The sequence below is a fragment of the Rissa tridactyla genome, chromosome Z, assembly GCF_028500815.1.
Source record: "Rissa tridactyla isolate bRisTri1 chromosome Z, bRisTri1.patW.cur.20221130, whole genome shotgun sequence".
In the NCBI taxonomy this organism is placed as follows: Eukaryota; Metazoa; Chordata; class Aves; order Charadriiformes; family Laridae; genus Rissa; species Rissa tridactyla.
In genome coordinates, this window is record NC_071497.1 from 24,585,766 (window position 1) to 24,602,822 (window position 17,057).

Consider the following 17,057-nt stretch of genomic DNA (forward strand, 5'->3'; position numbering starts at 1 on the left):
GTTAGTTTCCAAGTATTGGGGAAAAAAGGGTATGTTTGGCTTAAAATATTTTGTGATTTTAATTTATCTTTAAAAACACTTTATGAAAGATAAAGACAGAAATAGACTTTCAAATGTAACCCTCCACAAATAACATTTGGACATTTCTACTTTATCTTATCAATTTTTTGCAATTGAGAACACTAATTATTGACTTTTGTTTATCTGCATTTTTGGGCAATTTCTACATTCCATTTTCAATATTGCTTCTTTCCCAGCCCCAAATTTTGTTCACAGTTTGACAGACTGTCTGTGGAAAGGCTGGAGTGCTGAAGGTGAAGAGCAAATTATCTTTATTCCATCAAAAAAAATCTGAAAATACAGTTTTATTCAGGTCCTCAAAATCAGATTTACTTTTAAAACACAGATGCCAACAGTTCTTGATTAAATAAAGATCTTACCTTCTTCTGCCCCTGCTGGAGATACGCATTACATCTTCTAAAACAGAACTATGCAAATAGTTTATTCACATTTTGCTACCAACTCTCTTCCCATACAAGTGAGGGAATGCTGCCGTTACGTGCTGCTCTCAAATCTCTTAGCAACAACCACTCAGTGGAAAAATTTAGCGTGTGACCTCTTCTCCTCATATATCATTGAAAAGGTAAATAATTTGATAGTGGCCACTGCCAGTCCTGAATTATAACAGCTACAACCTTAGAGCACTGCAAGAACTTGTTCATTAATGGAGAGACAGGCCTCATTCACATCATGTGCATTCTGATTGATTATGTTTGTAGCTGAAGGCGTGTTTCCAGCTGAACGACCACCTCAGATGGGATAAGTAGCAAGAAGGATATTAGCTTACATACTTGCTTTGAACTTGCTGCAAAATTCACAAGAGCTAAGAAAAACGCATAGTTTGAGCCTTACACATTCTGCATAAATCCGTAAAACACACATCTCAAGTACTACAGACAGGACTCAGAGCAAGATCAATTCGTGCGCCCCAAAGCAGGTGTGCTAAAAGGAACGAACGTAGCTGGAACCTCGCTGAAGAATGCAGTCGCTTGCACCAACGCTAGATCTAAAAGCTTTATTCTAACACAACAAACAGCCATGTCTGATCTGTAAGACAGTCCATGAAACAACAACAGCAATGGTGTCCATCTGTCTCCACAGCTCTAAGTTTCCTGCCTGGTCTGTTGTCACATCAAGTGTTGCCTTTTACAAGGTCCGGATAAGAAGCCAAATAATTCTTCACTGGGTGGGAACATTACACTGAGCCTGTTTTCAGTAACACTTATCTTCTTGAAGTCAGCTCTCTTCTTTAAAAAGTGGGGAAAAAAAAAAAAGGAAAAAAAAGAGTCAGAAAAACAATGTAGACAAGTGTTACCAGCAAGAATACAGTGCATAAGATTTTTTCATATTCTAGAAAATTAAAAACTTACTTTCCAGAGCAATTCAGTATTTTGTAGTTTTCAATGGTACATCCTGCTAAAGCCACCTATTGATCACTTATTTGAGCTAAAAATTGAGTATCTAGATTTAAGATACAAATGAAAATTTAAGATCCAAAGTACGCATCACCAAAAAGGTTAAAAAAGATTTTTTTCATGCCATGTTCATTTATGTTTTTGCATGGGCAAAAATAGCAACTCTAGACAAAGCAGAATATTACTTTTTTTTGGAAGGTAAAGCACGTATATACGAAGAATCAAAACATGTTCACTCTAACTGATGGGAAGAGGACCAAAAAAGAAAAGCCCAAAGCAAACGGCTTTCGTACCGCAGAACGGTTGCTGTAAGTTGACAGCATTCTCTCTCACGCTGCTTAAAGTTACAGACCTGAAACTCCAGTATAGACTAGAACTGCAAAATTCTCAGCAATGAGCACAAGTGCGTTTGTCACAAGTTAATATTCTAGCCCAGTATCTAGTGCTGGTCTGACAACTCACTATCTCACCTCTTGCAGAACACATTAAGGCACATGCTCCATTTTGTATGGCAAAATGCCTTCCCTAAGATTTTATTCTTAGAAAAACATTATTGCACAATTTCACTGATAGATCTGCAAGCATTGGTCTCCAACATACACTTAGTTACTGCTTCAAGTCAACTGTGATGGAATAGTTGCCTTCAGTTGAATTTATGTATTCGAAGTTGGAATAAAAAACTTGATTGGACAAGGGCCTGCACAATCTGGTCTGAAGTCAATGATGTCTTTGCTTAGAGTAGGAATTTGGACTAGACAGCCTGCCAAGATCCTTTCCAATCTGGATGATTCTCTCGTATATCTCTCTTCATACTCATAGAGAATTCAAAAATATAAACCAGGAATTGAGTATTCTACCCAAGTTCTTGCATGTAGTTTAATTCAACATGTTCTTCCCTTAGGAAAGTTGAGAAACTTTAAAAAGCCACTCTGAAGTGTACACAATAAAATGTAACACACAAATTGGTACTCCTTTACATGCCTCTTCAGTGAATTACTTCAAAATATTTACTGTGAATTCTCATTTTATTTCATTGCTTCCATTCTATACACTAAATTTGCAATTAACAATATTTCAAAATAAAACCAGTTCCCAAGTGCACTATACTTTCCATTTCAACACGTATGCATTTAAAATACACGAAAGTTAGATTAATAACAGCAAAGTAGACCTGCAAGTGATTTAAAGTCAGAACTTAATGAACAGCAACATCTTTTCATTATTTTGCCAGGACTTCTTTCCACAAGTGATAACTACTATACAATGATTAATGATTAAAATGCACATCAGTTTACAGTATTCACAAAGACAGACTTGCCACATGAAAGTGTGAAAAAGGCAGCAGCCTCTCATATAATTTAAAAGCGACTCTCCACATGCTTGTTTTATTTGCTAAAAGTCATCCACCCCCCCACCCTCCCCAAATTTCATTATATTTACTGATGAAACCAAGAAGGACTAAGTTATCTAGAATGATCAGAACTCATTTTCAGACTGAAAGTCTTGATTTACTAGGGGAAGAGGGCAAAAATGGTACTATTTCAGCAGTTTGCTTGCACATAAACAGACTTAATTTTGCTCCACAAAATATCTAATCCAGCAGAGACTTTAAGTGAAGGACATCAGTGCTAAATAGCAAGTAGATATTCGTGTACATACCTCTCTGATCTAACAAAAGAGAAACTCTAGAGATAGCCAATTAGTTTTTTTACATTTTCTATACACTTTGAACACTGATACTACATATATATGTAAGGTTATTCTACTCTTATACAATGTAGCAGAGTAAAACTAAACCCTGAAGTTATCAGTGGAAAGTAGACTAAAAATGGCACTTACACATGCACACATCAGTTTCTGATTTGCTTTATTCACACACTTCAATTATTGTAAGCCTTGCAAACAAGCTGCAAGACAGCCAAATTTGCATTCTGTGCAACTTTACCCAAACCCGTTTTTGTTATTTTGTACAAAGCAAAAAATCCCTCGTCGTCTTGTGCCATACTGCAGCAAAATAAGAAGTCTTCTATGTACCTGTAAATTATGACATTTATGTCTACTTAAGTTACTTTTACAGTTTCTGTTTTGCTCACAGCTCCATTAACAGTGAGGTTGCAAACATTTTTAAAAGACCAGTGAATCCATCAGACTCCCACATGCAAGTTCTTACCATTATGAAAATAAATTCTTTTGAACTGACTAGCAGTTCAAATTAAATATTGGATGTGATGTTTATAAAGCAGATACTAAGAATTCATATCCATTCCTTAAGTCAGTTAACTGGTAAGAGGAAAGGTAAATCCTCACTCCAATCACATTTGAAATTCAATCCCCTTCTCTATGACTGCACATTATATATTCAATGTGCGTCTATAAATTTAAACAGTACTTTTTTAATTACACTTAGGTATCTATATCCCCATTTTTAAAACAAGTTCTTTTACAGCGTAAGGAGAATCCACAGAGTGGATTCTTCAAACTTCTTGTTCACACCTGAACAGATTAAGAAACATTTTGAAGCAGTGTTGAGTAAATAATTTTGGTAAGCTGTAAAACTGCCACATGCAAGGTATACTGTACTATAACAGCTCCAAATCCTTTATAAAAACCTAGCATTCCTTCTTCCCGTTTTATAGTATTTATGCAGTCTCTCATCCCCTCATACTGAGTATTGATCGGAAGCACTTCATAGCCAAGATCTGTGTTGTCAATTATTGTGCGTGTCCCCTGAATATGAAGGCGATGTAGAACTGTCTCCAGTGGGTAAAGCATGACATCAGCACAAAGGCTAGCAGCAAAGCTAGCAATAAGTTCTGGAAAATACGCATCCAGCATGCTCTGCACAGAAGTGGAGCTCTCAGTTGGAAGGTTGTGGGAATTATCCCTCTTCAGAACAAACAAAACAAGCTTCTGGACGATGGAACTGATGACATAGTGAAGAACTCCATGTAGAGCAGTTGGAAATGTCAAGACCATCAGAGGAAGGAGACGCTTGCTATGGGGTACTCCCATGCCTACGACTCTGCCAATTCCTTCTTTCACGCAGTCCAGGATGCCAGGATTATCACGAATTATTTCGCTCTGCAAGCACAAAGGAATAGTTACAACTTGTGCTGCCCATTTCATAACAATGCTGACATTCACTTTGACAGTTTACCACTGCTGAACTTCATGAGACAGTTAAACATTTGCATGCTACCATATCTACACGGCTATACTGATATAAATTCGTTGCTCTGAGACTCTTGATAGCATTCAAGTAAACTTGCTTTTAAGAAATGAACGCATCTTAAAAAGTCTTTATTTAATGTACATTCCAGTTATTTGTGTTACTGCCAAAGAAAATGAACTTTCATCCTACTGCTGAAAGTATCAGTTTGTAAAACAGTCATGTACTGAAAATGCCTACTTCTAGAACAAAACACCAGGAAGTATTTATCTAATTCAAAAGTCTTTTCCTTTAGTGACTATAACTCTAATCTTTATACTTGAATGTGCATAATAAAAACTTCTGTAACTAAAGATGAGTTGAAAGATCATTTTTGATTTGAATTTAATAGGTTCAGCTCTGAACATTTCCATTCCATTATTTGCATCTAAAATAGCACACTTTACCCATGCTGCCTCTTACAAAAGAGATTTTTTTTTTGTTCGTGTAGCAAAAATGACGAATTCACTTAGTAATTATTTACTCCATTCAACTCCACCGACGACTGTAGGATTAAGCAAAAAACATTGTCTCCCCTTCTAATGCTTATACAAACTAAATGTTTTATCATCTCTGTTACATCCGAAATTCAGGATTTGGGAGTTCTCCTCAATGCTTGAGTCTCTGAGTCCATGCTGGCTGTCCTGACCTCATGCCAGCATAAACCACCAGAACATTCCTCAGTATTCTGGGGAAGGACTAACAGCCTGCAAAGCCTTCATGGTCGGTCTGCACAGAAGAGAAACTATTTCAAATACTTGAGAATACAACGTTGTTTCAGACTCAAGTACAAGTTAAGCACCACAACCCCTACTGAATCCTCCTCTCCGTATCATTACAGTCACTCTACTTCAAAACCGTGCTTGCTTTTGTCAAGCACGCCACCATGTGGCTTGAAATGTTAAAGACAAAACCAGGAATGTGACAGCTACAAATTTCTACCATTTACAGCTATTTTGATGAAATATATTTATTTGGAGAACTGTGTCAAACTAACACTGTTGAACAGTATAGTTTATCAGAATCCACCCTGCACACGACAGCTCACTTTACAGTAAGAGTTGCATTAGCTGCACAAAGGTACTACCATGTTAATTAAGAGCGACTCATTAGATAGAGATAGCTGGAAGAATTACCTTGGACCACTTCTGCATAGAAATTAAACCCTGTCTCTTTCGCCAGAAAGAGATGCAACAACTCACTGAAACACAATCTGCAATACAGTGCGATGAGTTACTCTATACAGTTATAGAACAAGTTAAGCTGTATTATAAGTGACAGCTCCAGATATTTATTTTCATGGCTAAAGAAGAATGAGGTTAAAATTTAAGAGCAAAAAGTTGACTGAATGAAAGCAGTCCTGAAATAGTAGAGTTATATAGAGAAATAGTGGAGTGTATTTTAGCAAAACAAAGCTGAATTACTGGAAAAGCTTTATAGTTGTTATAGGGGAAGGGGTCACTGCAACAACTTGCCTAGCAAGTTTTAAAACCCTAAGATAAGCAAAACTTCTTTGTGGCTCATCTGCTAGAACACACAGATGTAACTTGTCCTTATTTCATAGATAATATATTCCAAGTATTTATATTAAATGTCCATTCTAATTCTAGATTTAGACTTAAGATAGTAAAACTAATATACCCATCATTGTAAATACTTTTTATCCCAGTTAATGTCATACAGCCTTAAGCAAAACAAATGCAACTACTGCAACATAAACCTGAATCCAAAGCCAAAGGCTCACTTCTCCACATGATCTAATCTATAGAGAGTTACAGTATCTTTTCAAATGTTGTAAATATATGTAAGTTACCTGTACAGTTTCAATCAGGCTCGCAGAATAAAAAGGCATTGCTATCACATGTGTTAAACTGTAGAAATAAACAAGATAAGAATTAAGGTCATGACAATACTATAATTTATCCAAATATGCACCTGAAAGTCCATAAAGTTATCTCCCAAGTCATACCTGAGAGAAAACCAACAAACTGTAACTCAAATATTAAAATGCACATCAATAATTTGAGATAAACTTTAGTCTGAAGTTCTGTTTAATTCTATTTCCATGTAACCAGGCTGATTCAGGTGTCCCAGATATCGTAATTACTAAAAGAATAATAATGTTTTAAATTAGTCAGGTTCCATACAGACACAGGGATCTAGCAAGAGAAAATAATCTGTGAAGGTGGTGTATGCAAGATTGTTCAAAAATATAAAAATCTGAAAGTGTCTATTAGCACCCTGTCAAGTAACTGTAGCTACAGATTAAATTAATGTACATTTAGTAGTTTTATTAATGTTTAGATAATATGACATAGGGTAATAACACATACTATACTTACCCTTTGAGTAGAAGGTGTCCACCTATCTGCTTGAGGTTCCACTTATACGAAAGCTCCCTAAAAAGAAAAGTATTTACTGTAATATGGATGATAACACATTATTCTCAACCATTTCTTCCATGGGTATCAACATCCAGCTTTCATATTGGTGTTCTACTATTGGTTTACATTGCAGGATTTCCAGTAGTGGAAAGACACATCAGCTACACATCTAATAAATTATGCTTAACTTTTAGAAGTTATTCAGGCCTGTTAGATATTCTATCAAAGCAGATTTCAATTATTAATAAGATGTCTGTAGCTCTCACAGCTACTGGCTTTAGTGTTTTGCATTTATTTTACATCCTTATGGAATAACTCTCAAAGCCATTTTCAGGGAACACTGGATTATTTTAAAATCTCAATAGTTTTCCTTTATCAACATGTATTTTTTATTATGTTTTGCTTTAGTTATGTTTTTCCTGTTCTTTGAGGTTGTTTACCCAGTTGTTTCTTTCCTGAAAGCCTAAATCACATTCTGACACAGTTAGGCAAGACCAAATCAAGTACAATAGGTCAGACTATAAGGCACTTATGTAGTTCTGTACAGACTTTACTGAAGTCTTTTGGCTTATGACCAATCTTTAGCATATCCTGGTAAAATGAAACAAAACCCGTGTGTTTAACACAAAGGTGACTTTAAAAAAAAATCCCCTTAAAGTATTATTTTCTAGTTGTACACTTCAAAATATGAACAGTAAATGTTAACTACACTCCATTTGACAGAAAACGTAATCCCACCTAGCTCAAGATAATGTTCAAATACCAAATGTATTTACCATACATTTGGTAAATACTCTAGCTATGAGGTAAAGGTATTTCTGTCTGAAATGTTGGACACACGAAACTATGCATTTTTAATAACAAACTATAAAGTGTTCTGCTTCAGTTCTTGTCTGGGAATCGCACTCATCCACTCCCTGTAATTACAACAATTCTAATCCAAGAAAAGAAATTCTTTTACTTTTTTGAGGAACTGTGTGTTACTAGTATATATCACTTTCCTAAATACATAGGTCAGTCACTGAAGAGGAAGGGAAGACCATTTACCATTATGTATTTCGGCCACTTGGATCCACATCCAACGAGCCGCAATACTTAAAAGAGGTGGAAAATGAAACCAGCCAAACTAATGTGTGAAAGCCTAACTTGTCAATCCACTAGGTATAACTATTCCTGCAGTGGAATAACAATTACAGAATGAGTTTGTCTACTAAAAAAAACATGTTCAAATTGCCACAAAAATGTTAGCATCCATTTCTGGGCCCTGGGCCCCTCTCCTAGAACAGGGGGATTCTTTCTTGATGTTATGATATAGAATTGGAATTGACATCTCACTTCCTTGTGTCCTTTGGAGCTTGATAATGTAGTTAAATAACCTTTTAAGTCAGATTTGCTGGCACTGCTGCTATAAGCAATAACCTTCACCTCCCTGTGACAGCCCAAACATGTACAGTACCATTAAAAAGGAAGGGAGAGCATCCAGTAGAAAATTGCATGGTGGAGTGGTGCACGACCAAGATGACCATTTTGGCCAGATCACTTCCCCAATCCAGTTCATTTTGTGACAGTTTACATACTGTGTTGGCACAAGGTTAGCGGTAGCACTGAGGAAGGAATGAGCAGGTACTAGCAGAAAGGATTGCTTCTTTCGGCAGCAGCACCAGCTTACTTTGCAAACTACTGAACAACTGGCTCACAAGAAGAAAATCCTTGCTCACATTGGAGAGAAATCAAAACCATGAAGACATAAACACTATATCACATCTCATGAACTTAACTATCTCCCACAGCAGTATTTACAAGAACAAGTCACACTCAGTGGAAAGCGTACGCCTGGGAATTTCAGTTACGTGTGAGACAGAGCTGACCAAAAAACTTAAATACACGCTCCACACAATTTAAGCATGAAACGCTTTTGCTAATGCTTTTGACGAATGCCAGAACCTGCAAAGACTTACTTTTATTGGTATCCATGCATGCATCATAACAGTAGTTTGATTCAGCCTGTCTACATTTCTTATCTTTAAAACTAGGTCAGTTTCCATGTCCCTTAAGTACTTCATCTCTGTCCACACATTAAAAATAGGCACTATTCTCTTCTGAAAGCTAACGTGGTTCTCAAGCCCACTGGTCCACTCAAACTTAAACAGCCTTCAAGACAAGTACTTGCCTGCCTCCCTAATGTCTTTTCCAAGACAGGTCTTTATCATTTTATTGGTTTCAATGTGTGCCCTGCAACTGTTAAGTATCTTTTCCTAACTTTTGATTTTCTCACAGTCTCCTTGCATTTCACTAAAAGTTTTAGTTACTTCACTTAATAAACTCTCTCACGCAACCTACTTACTCTTAAAGTATCTTTAACAAAGCTAACAACATGTGACAATATGTATTATTATGGTTGTCAGCTCTGGACCACTATAAAACAAGACATTGATAAAAAGTCTTCAGACCAAAACTCTTTATCAGACTTGTATCTCAAAGCAGAAAGATACCACAATGTTTTATCACAATCCTGGACTTCTAGTTCAGCATAAAAAGTAGGCAGAGTGACAAATAAGAATAAAAAATTATTACCAAACTACTACGGCCGAAAATGGACACAATGCAGTAGAATGGTCAATATCTCATTAAATTAAGTCATTCATTTTTAGTTGTAATCCCTTTATTATAAAAATATTGAACAATGTCCATATAATTGTTGGTAAAGGAGGACAGAAGACAAAGCCGACAGCCACATAGACTCTTATTTACCACGTCTTCTCATTTATTAATGCAGGCCATTCTGTTCTCTCCCCTGCCAAAGAGTGAAAACATTCAGCAAGATGCCAGCGTTGGGTCATTAGCTGTCAAAGTTTCCTGTATTCAGATTAATGAAACTAGAACTTTTTACTTTAGACATGGTATTTTCTAGTACCACACAATACAAACCAAAACACAAAATGAAACTTATGAATGCCTTTAATACAGTGGAATTATACTGAAGACCAACTTGCTACATTATTTCTCTACTCAGACCACTAGGTTGACATACTAAACATACAAAGCTCCCAGAAAGAGCCTCTCATAATTCATTAATTACAAGGTTGGCTTTGACAAGACAACCACGCTGTACTGAAAACACCTATTCAGTGTCTGACTGTTCTAGTCAAGAAATTTTTCTTCAAACAGCCTAACATTTCTAACACTTTGCATATGAGTCAACAACTGATGATCAATTTGGTGAAGTAGTAAAAAAACACAAACATGCAATACCTTGGCAAAGGTGTAAATTCACTGATGATGCCTTCTGTTCCCAGGGTTATGCCCTGAACAATAAAAGTGCTGCCCATTCCTTTCCAGAGAGCTCTTGGACCCTGTGTTTTGAAATATGCAACATATTTTGATTCATGCAACATAAAACTCAAAAATCTTTTCATCTTACTAATTTTTACAAAATTGCAGTAAATTCAGACCACACAGGGCTATAATTCTACCATTGAACTTCATTATCACCAAATTCAGGGGACAACTAACTTTTTAACTCTGAAGAAACTTTTGTTCTTCAATAATTTCAAACAGTTGTCGACAATTTTGGAGGCATATCTCTCACTGTTAATACTCTGTACTATAAGCTTAACACCATTTTCTGTGGACAAAATAAACTCGAGATGTTAAAACAGATTTGTAAGAAATCCAGAAAGTCTTTTATTACTGTCTTCTGATATGAGTTTCAGGATTGCCATTCCCATGCAGAATTGGAAATTCATGCACTATTGTCTTTGGAAGTAGTTATTTGGATGATGTCTTTACCCACATACAGATTAATTATTTTTTAGAATCCTAATGAAAAAATTAGTTTCAGCCACCTTTTGTTTTCTAACATCTGCAAATCTTCCCCACTAAATATGATACTTCTAAAAAAAAATTAAATAATTTACAATTATCTTCTTGAAACATTCCCACAACCATAAAAATAACAAACCCTGACAACAGCCATGTTTTTAATCACCAGTTACATAAAGAGTTAAAGATATCAACGTTCACATGTGCTATAGTAACCTTCACTGCTCAGACACAGCCTGACAGAAAATACTGACCTGTGTCTTATTGATGCTGTACATAATATTGACAATAGTAAATGGAGTGAGATGATAATTCCGAGCATGATAGTTAACCTGTTAAAAATATAAATAATGGCAGTTTTATAAACACACTCGCAGATGTTACAACTCTAAAGGAAAAAGCACTTCCAAAACAAAGACTTTATCTCTGTAAAGGTCAGATAAAGTGACCAGAATATGAATAAATTCTCACTAAAATTTAGAGAAACAGGCAAAACTTTTAAGTATGTGTATGCTGAAAGTGTAAAGAATAAATCAAACATAAACCAGAAAATAGTGGAAACAAAGCACCCTGCTTGTAAATGGGGATCTGGGAGTTTCTGCATGGACTCTGAAACACTTGCTGTAATTAATTTTCTACTGCCCAAACAAAAATGAATAAGCATGTTCAAGACAAGTTAAATTTCAGAATGGAAAAGATGTATGCTACAAATAAACATACAGTAATCTAGTAGTGTCTGCCTAAGAATTGTAAAGCTTCCTTATACTCTACAGAGTATGACAACACAGAAATACCACAGTACACAGGAGCTCTGACTGGAAGAGGTAATATAAAACATACCTGGCACTGACGACGTAGAACAATGCAAGGATGTGCCAACACATTTTCTGTAAATAGGCTTTAAAAGAAAAGTGTATTCAAAGCATGAGAAATCATTGTAAATTTATTAGAAAAAGTCTTGTTAATTTTCTCTAGCAACACTGGATCAGCATTTGGAAAAAGTATACATTAGCTAGTGAATTAATGAGGCATTTTGGATGGCTACCTGATAGTCTGCCAATACTATAAAAGAACAAGTATCAAAAAATTGGACACATACATTCATTATGAAAAAGCCCACACATATATACAGTATGTATGTATTTTTATAGGCAAAACAATGTACCAGATTTCTTAAGCTTTCCCTCTGCAAAATATTAGGGAACAAAACAGGCCAGAGCCAGAATTATGGAAGGATTAGTTTCCAGTGTTAGGTCAATTCCACATACCACATTATTTATCAAGACTCTCCTTAGCAGGGCCAGAGAATTAGCACTAACAGCTGACATTTTCTTCATCAGAAAATGCTACTGCCCAAAACCAACTCGCCCTCCACCCCCAGAAATGATACTTCTATTAAACCTTCACAGGAAAGTCCTCTCAACTCTAAAGTAGGGTTCCTGCTCACAGCCATGCAGAGAAACTTTCCATTTCATCTCAAAGTGCCTGAGTGATCAGATACTTACCCGGATGTGGTTCAGACCTGGGATATGGATTAGAAAAGCAAAACCTCCAAGCTTTGTCTAAGCATCCCAAGTAACAGCTCTGACCACCAACCTACAGGATCACCCAGAGCAGGCTCCTTACGGGGATTTTACTCTGGATAAACAAGTACTAATCATCACAGAAAAGTACTGAGACTGCAGTTTCATAACTAGTAAGCCAATTAGTAGTTTGCTATTACCAGAAGAGGTGAAACTTTCCCTGTGCTCCAGCTGCTATCTATTAAGTCCTCCTGGTAGCCAACTCCACTAACTTCACAAAAACTAACCTTTTCTTTTGGGTGATTTCTACCCAAAGATTTCTGGCTTGAACCATGTGTGTCTGACGAGTGATCTATTACAAACGCAAAAGCAGAAGCAAGGAGAATTGCTCTCAGCAATGATACAATGTTGATCAGCTCTTTCCTAAAACCACATGTTCATTTTAGTCCTAGTGGCCAGGGTGCTCAGGCTGTGGAAAACTTTGATTAAATCAAAATTAATTGAAAAAGGACAACTGAGCCACGCTAACACACCTCTGCTTCTGAAGAAGATCAACATACTCTTGCCCTATGGCTCTAATCCTTTGCTCTCTTGAGCTCATTCAGCTTGACAAGGTTGGAAAGAAATCAAATAACTCTTTACAGGTTTGGGGACACACACACTAGTTCTTCACCCTCCCCCCATCAACTCTATTTTAACTAAGTGAACAGGCTTATCAAGGGGTCTGAATGACCTGGCCAAGCCACTGCAAGGGAAGCAGTGGGAGATGAGGGACAGGCAGATGGGATGATCTAATTTAAGCAACTCATTACTTGCCAAAACCGCTCATTCCTAGTCCTCCTTCTTTACCCCTTCCTTCTCTGGTACAGTTAGTTTGTGCCTGCTAGCTTTCACAGCTAGTCAACTCCCAGGTAAATCCACCTAACTGAAACAGCAAAAAAAAAAAATCACCCAGTTCTTTCATTGACTTTGTCTTCTGTTCATCTGTCAAGATGAACCTAGAAGACGTTCATCTTGATGGGCATCAAGGGTGATAACAATGGGGTAAGGAGCAGGACAGGCTGGCGGTCAAGTAAAAGGTCCTCTTTAAGTAGAAATACACTATAAGAACCTCAACTGACACGGCCTCCCATGTTGGTCTAACTGGGTAAGTGACACAAGGACTCTCATATTTTGAGGGGAGAAGCACTTTTCTCTGAGAAGTCTCACATTCAGGTCAACCAGGAGTAAACCTTTTTTCAGTCCTAAATTTTTCAAGACAAAATCCCCACCTCCCACCCCTTCTCAAGCTGCATCAGTACGTTGACCAAGAAAAAGCTAATCAGGTCAGCGTGACTGAGCAAGCATCCTACAAAAAAAATCCTATACTTATCATGATCCTTACACTTTGCAATTTAAGATCTGAAAATCTTACTAAGCATGTTAAAGTCCACCACTTTCTCAAAAATACTATCAATAATCAGTGTCACCATAATAAAGAATAAAACGGTTATCAGACCACTTGGCTAGATCAACACTACTATTCCAGGATACTTTGACAATATACTTGAAGACATCTTCACTTTCTTAGGAAACATTCATATTACCTAAAAATAGTAATAAGAGTGGCAAATATGAAAACAGTTTTCTGGTTATTTTCAGATTGCTCTGATAGGGTACACATATCCTGGGCATACTGTACAAAAAACTGTTTCTTATATTCACTGCTGACTAAGTAATTTTGAGAAACACTTCAGTTAAAGAGAACAGAAACCTACAAGGATCTGAGGTAGTAGGCTTCTAAAATTTCAACTGCGTAAGTATACTGGCATAAAAACACAACACAGAAGCGTACATATGGATCACAGACAACTATAGCATTACTACTTCATCATCACTGAAAACTATTATACAACACTTACCTTGCAAGGCCAATACCAAAGCCTGCAAATCTGTTCAACTGCTCTGAAAAAAATGAAAACAGATTATACAGCAGTGATAATCACAAAGCATGAGAAAATGTCACGCAGATGATCTGAAAAACTAATTCTATACTGTACTTGCTTCAGAATATTACAAGCACTAAACAACAACATTTATGGCAACTCAGCAAGACGGGATATAAAAAATGACTCCCTCAGGAATACATGCACTTTGGACAGCATTTGAGTTTGTACGTACTTTTATAAATAACACTGTTATTGTCTTAAAACAGCAACAGGAAAAAAAAAGTGACAAAGTGAGCAGTAAACCAGAATATTTTAACATCTAAAATATCTAACTCAAACCAACCACTGTAGCATGCATGACAGTTTACAATAATTCTGAAACATAAATTTAGATATCTGAGGTGAAAATAATTTTAAAAACAAAAACAGTAAAAAGAGAGAACTTTGGGAAAAGTAACACAAAACACAACTGATGATGAAACAAACATCAACACAATGCAAATTTTCAAGTCAGTTGTTCATCTCCACTCCTTTGCAAAAATTCCATTATTAGAGAACTGTTAAAATTGCAACAAGATTAATGGGTTGAATTCTTTATTGTCTGCTAGCAGACAGACATCTACACATTGGTAATTATCAGAAGAGACTTTAAGAAGAGTATCAGAACTGTAAGGGCAACTGCAAATTAATGCTCAGTCCTACAACCTACAAGGTGCAAACAGCCTGTAAGCATGGGTAATGACAGTAACCAGCGGAGCTCCACACAGACGTGGCAGCCCTCCTAAGAGGAATGATAAGACTCTCTGCACTTGCAGAAGTTGGACTCAGTGATACAGCAACTCCTAATCAGTCCCCAAAAACGCAGAATCAAGATACTCTCCACGAGTAGATAGGACAAAAAAAATAATAAAAAAGGTAGAGTCTAAGTATGAGGTAATATTTAAGTAGTGCTTTAAGCAGTGCTTGCATGGATGAAAGCCCAGTTAAGGGTTGTATTCATCATAAGACCTGAAAAAAATACTGCACCACAGCTTAAAAAAAAAAGGCTCACCCATTAATACAATGCAATTTTAAATAAGTTAGTCTTTCATAAAACTTTGATACTCAAGTGTATGTAAACTGCTGCAGAACATCCTTTTAATTAAAGGAAGCAATGTTCAGTAGCCTAGATTTAGCAAGTCTCTCTTAATTCACCTCAATTTCACAAAGACATAAAGTGATACTGTACTTCTGAGGGTTTCTGCTCCGTTTCCCAACCATTACTGGAAAAGAACTGAAAATGGTTGCTCCCTCAAATTCTACCAGTTCCGCAGTTCCTTCACTGTTATGCATAGAGAAGGGGGTGTGTGTGTTTACTTTAGTAGCTCAGGCCGTGCCCCAGGTACTTTTTCAATAATAAGGCGGCCAAAAGACGCATCAGCACTGACTAAATAACAAAATATACTGTTAAGACCCGAAGGTACTTCCTTCCCTTATAGAAGATGGGGTGTTTCTGCCGGCTATAGCTTACATGGGAACGGGGAGCTGACCACTGCTTAGCTACAAGCTGCAGGGTGCGTTCTGGCACTCTCAATCCTACCTGCCTGTAACCACGGGTGTTGGAGTGCAACAGGAGATAGACCAGCTTCTCTTTCTTCTAAATAACTTTTATTCCCACCCCCCCCCGCCCGGCGCTTCAGCATCGCCAGCCCACGGCTGCAGCGCGTCGCCGGGCCCGGCGCGGCGGAGGACCAACGCCAGGCAAACTCGGACGGACGCGGCCAGGCCGCGGCGCAAGCCCGTGGCCGCCGCCCGCTCGCCCTTGCCCGCCTCGGCGGGTCACCTGCTAACGGGCGGGGGCCGGGGGACGAGCAAGAAGCCGGCTGCCCCGTCGGGCCCTCCCTTACCGGCGCCGGGGCCGCCCGCCCCGAGGTTAGGCTCCTCGTTGAGGCCGGCTCCCCCCAGCGGGGTGCCCGCCCCGTACGGCGGCGTCTTCTCCCCCCAGTGCAGGTTGCGGCTGCCGGGGATGTCGGGGGGGCTGGTCACCCAGTGGCCCAGCTCCGAGGCGCTGCCGAAGGGCCTGGCGCCGGGGCCCGGCTCCTCCCGGCCCCCGCCGCGGTAGCCCAGGCCGTCGAAGCCCTCGGGGCGCCGCGGGTGCATGGCAGAAGGCTGGAGGGAGGGAGGGAGGGAGGAAGGCGGGCGGGGGCCGCGCACAGGCCGGCGGTAGCGGAGCCCGCAACCAGCCGCCCCGGTGGCTACTTCCGGTCGCCAAGTCGAGGGGGGAGAAGCCGCGCCCCGCTGAAGGCGAAGCCGAGGCCACGTGATGGGGGAGAAGGCGGGGCCGGCGGCCGGCTGGGCCAATAGAGTCCTTCCTCCCCAAACCCGGCGGGAGGAGGGAGGTGGGCTCGGCGGGGGAGGAGCGAGGGCTCCCCCTGTCGCGCCGGAGGGCCGGCACGGGCGAGCGGGGCCGCGCTGGGCTGGGTGAGGCACGTTTCGCGTGCCTGTGGTCCGGGCACGGCCTGCGCGTCGGGGCTGAAGGGAGCCCCGGTACCCGCCTGGGCTGCAGAGGAGTCTCCTGCCAGCACAGCTGCCAGCCCTTCTGCCTGGTGAACTCTCACCTCGGCCGAGGTCAGTGAGACCCAAGCCCAAGGGGCCACCCGTCTCCCTGCTGCACAGCGGGTAGCGGAACCGGGAGGTGGTAACTGTGCTCGCAGACCCCACGGGGGAGACAGAGCGGG

At 39.1% G+C, this 17,057-nt stretch overlaps 1 protein-coding gene across 1 annotated transcript; it reads right to left on the minus strand.

Annotated features, from left to right (window-relative positions):
- Positions 1 to 1,934: 1,934 nt before the first annotated feature.
- Positions 1,935 to 16,579, minus strand: SLC25A46 (solute carrier family 25 member 46). The gene is made up of 8 exons (XM_054186084.1): positions 16,227 to 16,579; positions 14,314 to 14,356; positions 11,730 to 11,787; positions 11,144 to 11,221; positions 10,320 to 10,420; positions 7,026 to 7,082; positions 6,497 to 6,554; positions 1,935 to 4,556 (listed from the first exon to the last, which is right to left on the minus strand). The coding sequence occupies exons 1-8, from the start codon at positions 16,477 to 16,479 to the stop codon at positions 3,978 to 3,980; spliced, it is 1,227 nt and encodes a 408-aa protein (XP_054042059.1). The 5' UTR covers positions 16,480 to 16,579; the 3' UTR covers positions 1,935 to 3,977.
- Positions 16,580 to 17,057: the final 478 nt, after the last annotated feature.

Excerpts from the sequence above, each read along its gene's own strand:
- SLC25A46 (XM_054186084.1), bottom strand. The coding sequence starts at position 16,479 with ATGCACCCGCGGCGCCCCGAGGGCTTCGACGGCCTGGGCTACCGCGGC. Across the intron at positions 10,421-11,143 it reads ACAGCATCAATAAGACACAG|GGTCCAAGAGCTCTCTGGAA; the intron begins GTCAGTATTTTC and ends TTCAAAACACAG. Across the intron at positions 7,083-10,319 it reads GAATTTACACCTTTGCCAAG|GGAGCTTTCGTATAAGTGGA; the intron begins GTATTGCATGTT and ends TTTTCTTTTTAG.